Source organism: Microtus pennsylvanicus, chromosome 5 (genome assembly GCF_037038515.1).
Source record: "Microtus pennsylvanicus isolate mMicPen1 chromosome 5, mMicPen1.hap1, whole genome shotgun sequence".
Classification (NCBI taxonomy): domain Eukaryota; kingdom Metazoa; phylum Chordata; class Mammalia; order Rodentia; family Cricetidae; genus Microtus; species Microtus pennsylvanicus.
In genome coordinates this window covers 40,297,857-40,312,870 of record NC_134583.1, presented here as the reverse complement: position 1 = coordinate 40,312,870, position 15,014 = coordinate 40,297,857, and the positions used below count along the sequence as shown (strand labels likewise).

Genomic DNA, 15,014 nt, shown 5'->3' with positions numbered 1-15,014 from the left:
GGAAAGAACAAGATATTCCATGACAAAAACAGATTTAAACAATATATATCCACCAACCCAGCCTTACAGAAAGTACTAGTAGGAAAACCTCAACACAAGGAAGCCAACAATACCCATAATAGCACAGACATCTGATAACCCTCCACCAACACAACTCAAAAAAGGGAAACACACAAACACTACAACTAAAAAATAACCAGAGTTAACAACCACTGTTCATTAATATCACTTAATATCAATGGACTCAATTCATTTATAAAAGGACACAGGTTAAGAGAATGGATATGAAAACAAGATCCAGCATTCTGTTGTTTACAAGAAACACACCTTAACCTCAATGACAGACACTACCTCAGAGTAAAGGGTTAGGAAAAGGTTTTCTAATCAAATAGACCTAAGAAACAAGTGGCTGTGGCTATCCTAATATCTAACAAAATTGATTTCAAACTAAAATCAGTCAGAAGAGATGGAAAAGGACACTTTATACTCATAACAGGAACAATTCATCAAGATGAAGTCTCAATCATGAATATTTATGCCTCTAATATAAAAGCACCCACATATGTAAAAGAGACATTACTAGAACTCAAATCACACATCAAACCCCACAAACTAATAGTAGGAGATTTCAACACTCCTCTCTCACCAATGGACAGGTCAACCAGGCAGAAACTTAACAGAGAAATAAGAGAACTAACAGATGTAATGAATCAAATGGACTTAACAGTCATCTATAAAACATTTCACCCAAATAGGAAAGAATATACTTTCTTCTCAGCACCTCATGGAACCTTCTCAAAAATTGATCACATACTCGGTAACAAAGCAAACATCCACAGACACACACAAAAAAATTTAGTAACCACCTGAGTCTTATCGGATCACCAAGGAGTAAAGTTAGAATTCAACAACAATATTACCCACAGAAAGTGTATAAACTCATAGGAACTAAACAGTACACTACTGAACCACCCCTGGGTCAAGGAAGAAATGAAGCAAGAAATTAAAGTCTTCCTTAAATTGAATGAAAACGAAGGCACAACATACCCAAACCTACGGACACTATGAAATCAGTGCTAAGAGGAAAGTTCATAGCACTAAATGCCCACATAAAGAAAACAGAGAAAGGTCACATTAGAGACTTAACAGCACAGCTGAAAGCTCTAGAAATAAAAGAAGCAGACTCACGCAAGAGGAGTAGAAGACTGAAAATAATCAAACTGAGGGCTGAAATCAACAAAACAGAAATACAGAAAACAATCCAAAGAATCAATGAAACAAAGAGATGATTCTTTGAGAAAATCAACAAGATGAACAAACCCACATCCAAACTAATCAAAAGGCAGAGAGAGAACACTAAAATTAACAAGATCAGAAAGAAAAGACGGACATAACAACAGACATTGAGGAAATTCAGAGAATCATTTGTTTTTATTACAAAAGCCTTTACTCCACAAAATTGGAAAATGTAAAAGAAATGGACAATTTTTTAGATAAATACCATGTACCAAAAGTAAATCAGGACCAGGTGAGCAATTTAAATAGACCTATAACTCGCAAGGAAATAGAAGCTGTCATCAAAAACCTCCCAACAAAAAAAGCCCAGGGCCAGATAGTCATAGTGCAGAATTCTACCAGAACTTCCAAGAAGAGCTAATACCTATACTCCTTAATGTGTTCCACAAAATAGAAACAAAAAGAGTCATTGCCAAACTCTTTTTATGAAGCTACAGTTACTCTGACACCAAAACCACAAAAAGGCTCAAACAAGAAAGAGAACTACATACCAATCTTACTCATGAACACCAATGCAAAAATTCTCAAAAATGCTAGCAAACCCAAATCCAAGAAAACATCAAAAAAAAAAAAAAACCCCAAAAAAACCAAAACAAAAAAAAACAAAAACCAAAAAACCCTCTTCTGTTATAATCAAGTAGGCTTCATCGCAGAGATGCAGGGCTGGTCCAGCACACAAAAATCTATCAATGTAATCCATCATATAAATAAAATGAAAGAAAAAAAAGCACCATATGATCATTTCATTAGATGCCAAATAAACATTTGACAAAATTCAATACCCCTTTATGATAAAGGTCTTGGAGAGATTAGGAATACAATGATCATATCTAATATATAATAAAAGCAATATACAGCAAGCCGACAGCTAACATCAAATTAAATGGAGAGAAACTCAAAGCGATTCCACCAAAACTAGGAACAAGACAATACTCCATACTTCTTCAATATAGTGCGTGAAGTTCTAGCAATAGCAATAAGACAACATAAGGAGATAAAGGGGATTTGAATTGGAAGGAAGGAAGTCAAACTATCGTTATTTGTAGATTATATGATAGTGTATATAAGTGACCCCAAAAACTCTACCAGAGAACTCCTACATCTGATAAATACCTTCAGTGATGTGGCAGGATACAAGAGCAACTCAAAAAAAAAAATCAGTAACCTTCCTACACACAAAGGATAAAGAAGCTAAGAGGGAAACCAGAGAAACTTCACCTTTCACGACAGCCACAACAAATGGCATAAAATATCTTGGGGTAACACTAACCAAGGAAATGAAAGACCTATTTGACAAGAATTATGTCTTTGAAGAAAGAAATTGAAAAAAATACCAGAAAATGGAAAGATCTCCCATGCTCTTGGATAGGAAGATCAACATAGTAAAAATGGCAATCATACCAAAAGCAATCTATACATTCAATGCAATCCCCACCAAAATTCCAATAAAATTCTTCACAGACCTTTAGAAAACAATAATCAACTTCATATGGAAGAACAAAAAACCTAGGATAGCCAAAACAATCCTATAAAATAAAGGAACTTCCGGAGGCATTACCATCCTTGACATCAAACTCTATTACAGAGCCACAGTAATGAAAACAGCTTGGTATTGGCATAAAAATAGAGACGTTGACCAATGAAATCAAATTGAATACCCGGATATTAATTCACAAACCTATGAACACCTGATTTTCAACAAAGGAGCTAAAAGTATACAATAGAAGAAAGAAAGCATCTTTGTCAAATGATGCTGGTATAACTGGATGTCAACCTGTAGAAGAATGAAAATAGATCCATATCTGTCACCATGCACAAAACTCAAGTCTAAATAAATTAAAGACCTCAATATTAATCTGACCACACTGAATCTGATAAAAGAGAAAATGGGAAGTAGTCTGCAATACATGAGCACAGGAGACCACTTCTGATGTATAACCCCAGTAGCACAGACAATAAGAGGCACAATGAATAAATGGGACCTCCTGGAACTGAGAAGCTCTGTAAAGCAAAGGACACTGTCATTAAGACAAAAAGGCAACCCACTGAATGGGAGAAGATCTTCACCAACCCCACATCAGACAAATGTCTGATCTCCAAAATATATAAAGAACTCAAGAAACTAGACATTAAAACTCTAAATAACCCAATTAAAAATTGGGTACTGAACTGAACATTGAATTGTCAACAGAAGAATTTCAAACGACCGGAAGATACTTAAGGACATGTTCAACTTCCTTAGGTATCAGGGAAATGCAAATCAAAACAACTTTGAGATACCATCTTACACCTGTCAGAATGGCTAAAATCAAAAGCACCAATGGTAACCTATGGTGGAGAAGATGTGGAGTAAGGGGAACACTCATCCATTGCTGGTGGAAATGCAAACTTGTGCAACCTCTTTGGTAATGAGTGTGGAGGTTTCTCAGAAAATTAAAAGTCAACCTACCTCAGGATCCAGCAATACCACTCTTGGGAATATACACAAATGATGCCCAATCATACTACAAAAGCATTTGTTCAACTACGTTCATAGCAGCATTATTTGTAATAGCCAGAACCGAAAAATAACCTAGATACCCCTCAAATGGAAGAATGGATAAAGAAATTGTGGCACATCTACACATTAGGGTTCTACCCAGTGGTAAAAAACAATGACATCTTGAATTTTGCATGCAAATGGATGGAAGTAGGAAACACTATGCTGAGTGAGATAATCCAGGCCCAAAAATATGAATTTGGTATGTACGCACTCATTAGTGGATTTTAGCCATAAACAAAGGACATTGAGCCTATAGTTCGCAATCCTAGAGTACCTAAGTAATAAGGTGAACCCAAAGAAAAACATATATAGATCCTCCTGGAAATTGGAAGCAGACAAGATTGCCAGGCAAAAGTTGGGAGCATGGGGGTGTGGGTGTGGTGGGGGGAGGGGTTGAGAGGGAGAGAGAAGGGAGAAGGGGAGGGGTGGGAAGAGCTTGGGGGAGTAGGATGGTTCAGATGGAGGAAGGACAGATATGGTAGCAGAGAAGAAGATATCTTAAGGGAGGCATTGTGGGGTTGGCAAGAGGCTTGACTCTAAGCGGTTCCCAGGAGTCCACAGGGATGTCCCCAGCTCGAACCCTGGGCAGTGAAGGAGAGGGTTCTTGAACTGGCTTTGTCCTGTAGTCAGAGTGATGACTATCTTGAATATCACCATAGAATCTTCGACTGGCGACAGATGGAGATAGAGACCCACATGGGAGTAATAGACTGAGCTCTCAAGGTCCAGTTGAAGAGCAGAAGGACAGAGAATATGTCCAAAGAAGTCAGGACCACGGGGGGGGGGGGGGTTGATCCACCCATTGAGACAGTGTGCTTGAAATAATGTGAGCTCACCAAAGCCAGGTGGACTGGGACTGAACAAGCATGGGATCAAATTGGACCTTCTGAATGTGGCTGACAATTGGGGCAGATTGAGAAGCCAATGATAATGGCACTGGGATTTGTTTCTATTGCATGTACTGGCTATTTGGGATCCTAGTCTATTTGGATGCACAACTTCCTGAGCCTGGATGGAGGGGAGAGGGCCTTGGACTTCCCACAGTGCAGGGTACCCTGCCCTCTCTTTGGACTGGAGGGGGTATGGGGGAGTGGGAGAGAAGTGGGAGGAGGGGAGCAAGTGGGAATTTTGATTGGTATTATTTATAAAGTAATAAAAAAAAGAAAGCATTTCTTCAACTCTTTACAAAATCATGTTGGTAGTATGTCCAACATCATCCTCAGTATTTTCAGCCAAAAGCCTAATTCCTGTTTTATTGCCCACAGCACTTTTATATGATATTAAATAAAATACCTGAAACCACCACTGACTTCATCAAGTGAAATAACTTAGTCATTATTCCTATAAACTTACTTAAACTACATTCTAATTGAGAATGACTTTGTGTCTGTCTTTAAGACTTATTTATGTGTGCATGAGTTGGTATGTGTCTACATGAGTATGTGAATGTATGTTGAGGTCAGATTAGGGCAGTGGATCCCTCAGAGCTGGAGTTACTGGCATTTATAGGGTATGGTAACCTGGCTTTTGCTATGTGGATAACAGTATCTGAACTCTGAGCCTCATGATTGTTCAGTGCTCTTAACAGTTGAGCCATCTTTCCAGTTCCTCCCCTTTTTTTGGATAGATATCTTTCTATTTAGCCCACTCTGGCAGGAACACTTGATCTTCCTCCCTCATCTTAAATACTAAGATTACAGGATGAGCACACACCACTATGCTTTCTGCCTTCGAACGCTTTTTGGTTGCTCATTTATGAATCTTACACACCCTCCTTCTGTTTGCTTTTTTCCATTACTACTTGAAAAATTAATGAAAAGTTTTTACGTATTTTTGAATCTTGTGGATCTCAACAGAGTGCCCATATTGGAATGTTTGTGTGATTGTTAGAATACCTTGGTTTGACCATTTTCCTTCTGAGGTAAAGTACCTGATGTCTGATTTGGCAGCACCAGGAACTCATTCTCATCAAGATGACAAAGCTGACTAATTTAAGACCCAATGAATAGGGAAGCGATAGCTGAGAACTTTCTCAAGGCAGTGGTAGACTTCATTTACACTTTTTCCTTGCCATAACCAAAGGGAAATTCACAGAAGACTGCCAAGATAGTGGACAAGTGCAACTGGGATCTAACTTAGGACTTAGTTCACTGGAGTTATTACCGAGAAATGACCCAAGTGGTGCCTGGATGCAGGACAACTTTGACAATGTGTTCTTCAGTAGTTATAGCATTAAAATGTGTAGCTTCTTCTAATTTTCAAAAATCTAATTTTTTAACTATAATCATTTAATATTGATTTTTAAAGTAAATCTTAACTCACAGTACCTTTAAATTCGCACAATCAATATATTTCTGCTTCTCATTTGTTAGTTGTATTATTTCAGCTTGATGAGCTTCAACAATTGCATCAACTTGTTTTTTAAAAGCATCATCCATGCTTTGAAGCTTTTCTAGTGCATCCCTTTAAAAAAAAAAAAAAGAGAAAATACCCCATGCAGATGGGTACACAGATTAAGTGGGCTTTTTCTTAGGTGCAGTGAGAAGTCATCTGCAGACTGTTATTAATAACACTCTGCATCTTGAAATCAGAACCAGCAATTAAATTATAATACCCATTTCCCACAGAAACCTCTATCTTACAAATTATCTTTAAAATAGATTTATATATTAAAAGGTAAATTCTTACTTCCTACTGAGTAATTTTTTTAGAACGAAACTAAAAAATTGCAGTTAGCTACGTAGTTTTTTTTTTTTGATCTCTTTTAAAATCATTTCTCTTCCTCAGTTTATGCAGGCTAATTGTTATTTAAATCTACACTGCTCTTGGCACTCAAGTGACTATCTGAATTCCATTTACACCATCCAAGATTTTATTCAGATAGTGACAGTAATGTTAGTAATAAAATGTACATATAATAATTACTATCTTTCAGGGACTACGCTATATGGAGAAATATATATTTACCAAGTTATTACTATTACTTTCTATTTTATAGATGGCATGAAAATAATTTTCTTAGCAAATTAGTTATGTCCGCCATTACTTTGGCATCTTTTTCTTTCTTTACATGTGTTTTACCAAGCCTGTGCAGTATGTATGTTTAAAGGATCCCACATCCTTCATGACTTAATGCTTACTTTTGTAGCTCAAGGCTTTTGTCTCTCTCTGCTTTAAGTTTCTTTTCTTTGTTTTCAAATTTTTCTTTGACTTCTTTTACTTGTGTTTCAAGATGACAGAGTAGTTCTCCTTTATCATGCCATTTCTGATTTAATGTGCTAAAAAGATAGGAAATAACTTTAAAAGCGAAGAACATGATATCATTAATCTAAAACTTTCTCAGTGGCAAGTATTATACAATACCTGTAAGCTTTTCTGATTTCTTCAAGTTCTAATTCCTTTGTTTTCAACTGTTGTTTTAGTTTTTCCTTTCTCTCATTGTGTCTTTCTAATTTTTCAATCACATTATCTAGTTGTGAACATTTTTCACTAAGTTGCTCTTGAGTACATTTTTCTACGAAAGTGATCTTTTCTTGTAATAATTTGATTTGGTCATCTTTTTCTTGTAAACACTTTAAAAAAAATCAGTAATTTATTTTAGATGTTGCATATGGTAAAACTTAAGACCTAAAAGGATATTGAACATAACATTATATATAATACTAAATTTTCTTGTCATGGCTAATCTTTTACAGATGCCTCATGTTCTGTTATTTCAATGGCAATAATAAGCCTGGCATTGGGCCACAGCACTCAAGGCAGTGGCAGGCAGATCTCTGTGAGTTTCAGGTTAGTTTGTTTCCTTGCCACCCAGGAATACACAGATACATAAACCCTGTCTCAAAAAACAGTAACAACAACAACAACAACAAAATCAAATTAAGATTCAATTTAATAAGTACCACATAGTACTTGAGTGCAAGGTGAAAAACTTTAAAAGGATACATGATATTCTTTCTCTCTTTAAAAATCTACCCCAGTTAGCTTTAGTACCCCTTTAGTCTCAGCACTCAGGATGCAGACACAGGTGGATCTCTGAGGTCGAGGCCAGTCTGGCCTACAGATAGAGTTCCAAAACGGGCTCCAAAGCTACAGAGAAACACTGTCTTGAAAAACAAAACAAAACAAAAAACCCAAAAGCCCAAAACCAACCAAACAAAAAAATCTACAACAATTGAAGATTAAAAATATTAATTATTATTTTTAAATCTGACATCAGCCTTTTTCCCAAAAGAAAACATTAAGCTTACGTCTTTTAATTTTCTGATGGTTTCAGTTTGGTCCTCAATGATTTTGCACTTTATTCTTAAGGCATCACAGTCACTTTCATGGCTTTTTCTCAGAGATTCATTCTCTCTGCATAAACTTTCAATTTGGGCTTCTAATTTCCCACGACTCTGAGCTAGTGACGATCCTAAGAAACAAATGCCAGTTAGAAACAACACACCTTGGGAATTTTTGTGCTTTATGAAAACCTAGCCTAATAAGGAGAAAAACAGAAAAATCGTATTTAAAACCCAAAGCAACAATAATGCAAATCAACAGGAATTTAGAAGGAAAGCTTTCTAAATATTTCAGCTATTATAGATCCTATATAGGTAAGATGGAGCGAACACAACCACATTAGAAATTACTATAGAATAAATAAATAATTCTTTGTTTTAAACAGTACCTAACAATTCAAACTTTCCAAGCTATTTGTAAATGTTGAGATATGGTTTTCAACTTTCCTTTGCTAAGTAACAATCAGAAAAAAAAACAAGACTTTACCTACAATGTATATAGGTTTTCATTCATACAAAATTTTACTTCTTTCCATGCAAAATACTGTAAATGTCACAAATAAGAATACTCATTTTAGATGTCAGTATTAATATAGAGGAGTATCACCACAGTATCCCGTGAAAATATAAATTTTTACTGTTTTTATGTATTGGTGAAAAATAAATTCAAATAGAATAAAAGTATCAAAGCTACCATTCCCTCACCTGCTCTTTTCTTTCTCAGCTTCCAGGGCAGCAGCAGCTACAGACATGTACTGCCATGCCTGGGCACTTTAACAACTTAACTGCTGGAATGATTTCTTACTTCCTGAGAGGTGTGTGTTCCTCTCTGGCTGGTAAATGCGTATTTATCCTACCAGATAAAGCACTGTTTTTACCTTACATTTCAGAGGCAGGGAAACACCTTTTTACTTCAATATCGACATGTATTGCTTTCTCATAACGGCTATGTTCCATCTAAAAACTTGAGACTTACCCTGATATGCTAGTTCATGTCCCCATACTTTTCGTTCTGTCCTTAAACCATAGATCAGTGACTCCTTGGCTGCTAGCTCAGAAATAAGCTGAGTTTTTTCATGCTTAAGAATTTCTATTTGAATGCTCTTCTGTTTGTCATCTTCAATCAAAATTTCCAGAGTGTTGATTTGATTCTATACACCCCCAAAACACAAAATCACCAATTATTTCACTTAATTATAAACATTCAAATTATATACACCATAAATTTTTATTAAAGTACACTTCTTTTTTACATCTTTAAGCAATTAAAAAGTAAATATTACCAAAATTTACACCAAGTTTTAAGACACATGCGCAAATGCCAACATCTAAAAAGCTATTTTCTAAAGCTTTTACTCTATAATTGTTAAAGAAAAAAACTGAACCTACAGTTGTCAAAATTTCTCATGAAATATTTAAATTATCTTTAACTTTACAAAAGTTGAGTTCTTAGGTGAAAGAATGCAAATATTAATAGACATGAATTTAAAGGCTAATTAATACCATTAACACAAGTGACACTTCTCAAACCTTAACACCTTTGAGTATCACGTGCAACTGGTAACACCTTCATAAAAGTAAATTTACTTAAGTAATTTATTTACATATTTTATTTATTTTTTTGAGACAGAGTATCATTATGTTTGCCCAAAGGGTCTAGAACTCAAAATGTAGACCAGGATGGACTCTAATTCAGAGATCCCTCTGACTGGTTCTGTCTCCTAAGAGCTGGGCTCAAAGTGTGCATCACTATACCTGACACGCTTAGATATTTTGATGAAAGCAATATCATCTATGAAATCATTAACTTCACAAGGTATACATTCATCAAGAACATCTCCAAATTAATCCTGAGTACCCTGAACTGCACTGCTCACACTTGAGGTGATGCGAAAGCTCCAAGGAAATGGCACTCCAGACTCTTGCCTGTAAATTCGCAGCTGCTTCCTGTTTCAATTTGGAGACTTCTGACAGTTTTGTCTTTTGTTCCTTCACCATACAGGTCAGATCTTTAATTAAAGATGATGATTCATTTTCTTTGCGTTGAGCCCAAATAAGAGCATGTTTGCTCTTGGCTAACTCAGTTGCAACATCTTCAAAACCATCTTGAACCTATATTTCAAAATCATATTATAAACAGCAGCTTCCCAAATAGAAAATATTGCACCTAGAAACAGTTTATAATTTTCATTTAAAAACCTTGCATTTTAGCAAAACAAAAATCAGAGGTAGTTTGTTTCCATCTACTAATTCCCAGCAGATAAAACACAGACCCAAGGGGCCTGCTCCTCATTTGTTTAATTACCCAAGAAACTAAGTAGTGAGTGTAAGAACCAAGATTCATTTGTATGACACATACTCACTGAGCAGTTGCTATAGGTCAGCCACTGTTTGGCACTGCAGTGTACTTACTAATGGAGAAAACAGACTAAATTGTCTTGTAGTAGTTAGGGACTAGCAGTATACCAACAGGAAGAAACTATGCATCATGAAACGATATAGAAAACGTAAGCTTAGAGGGATGTAAAGTACTGTAAGAGGAATGTTCAATTTTAAATGACATTGTTATTGAGACGTTACCAGCAGACAACAAGAATGTAAATGTACACAGGGAAGGTGTCTGGGCAGGAAGTGCTTCAAGGAACAGTATAACACATGTGATGGGAGTAGCATGAGGAAAGGGGAAAATGGCAAGAACATGAAGTCAGCTACAACACAGGGTTCTGATTATCCTTCTGAGTAAAATGGAAAGGCAAATTAGTTGAGGAGTGGTAACATCTAACTCACATGTTAATACAAAGTTGGTAAGAAAGACTATATTCTAAAAATAACACTACAAAAAGCTCGGAAGGTACTCACTATGGAGTATCAGAGAAAAGGGAGTCAATGTTGGCATTAGTTTTTGGCATAAGCACTTAGAAGACTGAGAATAGCATTAACAGAGATGGAAAGACTGTAAGATTCTAAAATGTGGTTCTCTTATCAACAGAGCTACACATCAATTCTTACATCTTTAAATCTTCTGGCTTCAACAGTTAAAGCAATACGGAATTCATTTTCTAAATCCAAATACTGCTGGTTTAATATATCAATTTTTTCTTGGTATTCTTTTACTTCTTGCTCATGCTTTCTTTCTTCTTTGGACATTTCTTTGGCTAGTGCCTCCTGAAACTCTGCTTCACTGAAAAACGCCCTAGTTTCAATTTCTTTCCTGGAATGGAAACCAAAGAAATGCAGTTCATGAAAATAAAAATTCAAACGTCTTTAAATAGCCTTTAACATTTGCATCACCTAAGGTTAATGGAAGATCAGTTCTTTGCTTTAAAACACAAAAATGTATAGACAGAGAAAGTTCATAGTCTACTGGTTTAAAGAATAAATACCGAGTAGTCTTACAATAGTTATTTGGAAACTAACAGCTACCTCTCTACAGGATGGGCAATTTTTGTTAAGCTTGAAGAAATGTAGAAATAAGGTGCATTATTTATAAGAATCTTCTTTTCATGCTGACACCAAAGCCACACATTTGTTTTTCAGCTGCTATTTCTAAAGGACTGAATTTAATAGAGGTGCAAATATGTTTTTTTTTCTTAAGTTAATTCTGATTTTACTCCTTTTTTTCACTACATTGATTGGCTGACAGATTACATGTTATATCATACATAGGTGTCATAGGACAACCTGCAGGAGCAGGTTTTCCTTGTGTCACAAGGGTCCCAGGAACCATACTTGTCAGGCTTTGGTGTTAAGCCATGTTGCCAGCCCTCCATGAGTTAATTCTGTCAGACGTCACTAAATGGTCAATTGCTGGGTAGGAAGGAGGGTGGACAGAACCAGAAATTTCGTTTTATACTTATGAATATCAATATTGTCTTGATACGTTTCATTCACCTGTGTTCCTCTTCTTTCAATGCCAGAAGTTCATGAAGCTGTTGTACTTGCTCTTTTTCTTGGTGAAGAGAAGTTCGAAGTAAGTTTATTTCTCGATCAGCAGCCGAGGCTTTGAGCTCCACCTCTTGGATAAGTCTCATCTGAATGAGGTACAAAGGATTACAACAGTCCCACAATTATCCCCCTGCCTCTAGGTCTAAAGGTAGTTGTAGCCTCATTTGTGTGTCATACATATGGTACATACAGCACTAACAGTCACTACCTGCTTCTACTTTATATTTGGTTAGTATGTTTAAAGGCCAAGGGCAGTTTCATTAGTTTAAAAGAAAAGCCACAGGACAGGCAAGCTGTAGACCCTGGCAGCTACCTGGAGGGGGAAGATGGAGAAGGGGAAAAAGTCATGCCTTTTGGAGTTAGGTACAGAGGTCAAACAAGCAGGCTGCCAGACACATGGTGAGTGAGAGTGCTTTTGGGTGTGCTGACGTTCAGCATGTTAGGGAGAACAGGACTAAGATCAGTATCTGAGAGAAAAGGGAAAGTCCTTATACAGAAAAGCCGGCAGACTTAAGAGCTTCATGGCCACCCCTGCAACTACCAACTTGTATTTTATGGCAGCTCCTCTAAATGTTGATTAAATGGCATGACTTGATAACTGAGCTGTTTTCAAACTTTACTGAATTAAGAATGATATTGTCAGACCAAGTTGAAACATCAAATATACTGACATCAATTATTATTGATTTGCATCACATGTTTTGACAGGTTCCATGACAAAAGCATGAAAGTGAAAACTCTTTCAAGTACCTCACGGATTTGAAAGCTATCTCTCAAAAATATGAGCCTACCTATCTGCAATATTTCTGTCAACTCTTATAATTGCTTTATGTAAGTACTGGTAGAATAAAGACACAATCCACAGGCTGTGTGAATGCTATGTAAAAAACAACAGTGACTTAATTTCTGCGCAGAGCCTGGTATCTTTTGAGTTTACTATAATATTCAATTAGGTTCAGGGAGGAAGCCATGAGTCTGTTCATCCACATCATGGATCCATTCAGATACCTGTGCCTGCTGCTGCTGTGCTTTCTGTTTCTCCATTTTTTCCAATGCCTTTTCCAGGGTTCTCAAGTGTCTGATGTGATCTTCCTGCTGATCTTGTGCTTTCATTAGTTCAATAGTTAGCTTTTTAACTTCATTTTGAAGTCTATGAACTATAATTTCAAGTTGAGCCTTGGAATGTCTCTCTTTAAAAATAACATCCTTTAGCCTGAAGCATAAATTATATATGCAATCGTAAGAATGTTACATGTACAAAAATAATGAAAACTGTAATCAATGTTAAGGCTTAAAATAGTGATCAGTATCTGAAGTAATATATGCATTTGTCCCGACTCTGAAACTAACATTTTGCTGTAACAGAAAAACATTGGTCACAAATTAAAGAAACTTAGATAAACTTTATTATTTCACAGCAATACTTTACCCCTAGTGTGTCTCAACTGTGGGCTAGATGTGAAGTTTTTAAAAGCATTCGGTATAAATAAGGTATAGTCACCGCCCTCAAGGGAGATCAGTATCAGAGGAGATATATAATTTAAGATTCAGAATCAAGAAGATATTGATAACAATTGACTTTGAGAAAAAGGTGGTAGAACAATTATTTCTAGTTTTGGAAGCTGACAGAATAGTAATGGCACACCATTTACTAAGTAAAGAATACAGAGTAAGAAGCAAGATGCTCCTTTCTTAGGATGGGCTAACCTGAAAACACACAAAATATAGGAAAGGCACTTCTGCTAAATCATTAGATCAACAAGTCTATTGTCCAAAGAGGTTGGAATAATAAAGATACTACAATAAATGAGATTTACTCTGTTGACATGACATTATTCATAGTATGATCCCTAGCCTTCAGACTAGGTGGTGGATACAAGATACACACAATAACATCAAGAGCTGTGAAGCATTAATCTCAAGATACCAAACACACATGGGTGTAGATAAAAGCGGAGTCAGAACAACTGAGACTGACTTCTCAAGACAGCAACGAACATGGACCATTGACGTCAGGTACAAACGAGAGACTGTATAGAGCTAGAAAGGAAGTATGTTTCAAACATCCCAAATTCAATGAAATCCAGCGAGCAGTTGAGATTAGCTTCTATTAAGTGCATTTAATTAATACCTATACTATGAAATAAAACAAAAATTATTCACATATAGCCGCAAACAAGAGACAAAGTATGCCAAACCAGGCCTGGAGGTCCATACCTGTATTCCAAGCACTGGGAGGCAGAGACCGCTAAAGCTCTTTTGAGTTCAAGGCCAGACTACTCTACTTAGTGATTTCCAGTCCAGCCAGAGCTATGTAGTAAGATGCTGCCTCAAAAACTCAACACAACACAACACAACCCAACTAAACAAGCAAACAAAATGCCAACACTAAAAGGAATTTCAACTATAATGCAAAGGAAATAAAATGCAATAAAACAACCCCTAAAACAGCTTGGTTTTATCCTGAAGAGGAATCCTATCCTCTATAGTGTCCCCGTGACTCATCCTCGATCTCTATAAACCTGTCATGTAACAGGGCTCTGCTCTTGAGGGTGTTCTGAGCCTTATTCCCTTCCCTATGCATATTATCATTGTCCTTCCCTATGGAATTTTCCAACTACAGAAACCTCATGAAGATCACCCCTTCTTCTTTTTCTTCTTGTTGCTTCTTCATGCAAAGGAATAAAGAACATGTAGCAGTAATGTACTTGAGTTAATTTTTTTTAACCCTCAGATTTTCACTTGCCTTAAATAAACATCCTATTCTGAGCCATGAGGGATGCTGAGGCTGGAACTCTAGGCCCCCGGTAGATTTTCTTCCATATATTCAGCACAGTGATCCCTCAAACACAAATAAGGCAGGAAACTGACAGAGGCACTCACACAAGAGTGCCAAAAATGTGCAGCTACAAAGATTCTCACTGTACATGTTTAGCGTGGTTTCTTTT

At 36.4% G+C, this 15,014-nt stretch overlaps 1 protein-coding gene across 7 annotated transcripts in view; it reads right to left on the bottom strand.

Moving 5' to 3' along the window:
- Lrrcc1 (leucine rich repeat and coiled-coil centrosomal protein 1) overlaps window positions 1-15,014 on the bottom strand; it is a 38,631-nt gene that overhangs the window by 12,207 nt on the left and 11,410 nt on the right. For 6 of the 7 annotated variants that reach the window (XM_075971545.1, XM_075971541.1, XM_075971540.1 and 3 more), the window contains 9 exons: window positions 13,075-13,279; window positions 12,013-12,152; window positions 11,131-11,332; window positions 10,048-10,233; window positions 9,098-9,272; window positions 8,089-8,252; window positions 7,202-7,410; window positions 6,979-7,116; window positions 6,166-6,301 (listed from right to left, as the gene is read on the bottom strand). In XM_075971545.1, the coding sequence (XP_075827660.1) occupies window positions 6,166-6,301; window positions 6,979-7,116; window positions 7,202-7,410; window positions 8,089-8,252; window positions 9,098-9,272; window positions 10,048-10,233; window positions 11,131-11,332; window positions 12,013-12,152; window positions 13,075-13,279 (1,555 nt within the window). Of the gene's footprint in view, window positions 1-6,165; window positions 6,302-6,978; window positions 7,117-7,201; window positions 7,411-7,786; window positions 7,928-8,088; window positions 8,253-9,097; window positions 9,273-10,047; window positions 10,234-11,130; window positions 11,333-12,012; window positions 12,153-13,074; window positions 13,280-15,014 lie in introns of those variants that run through there. The other variant, XM_075971544.1, reaches the window with a different exon arrangement.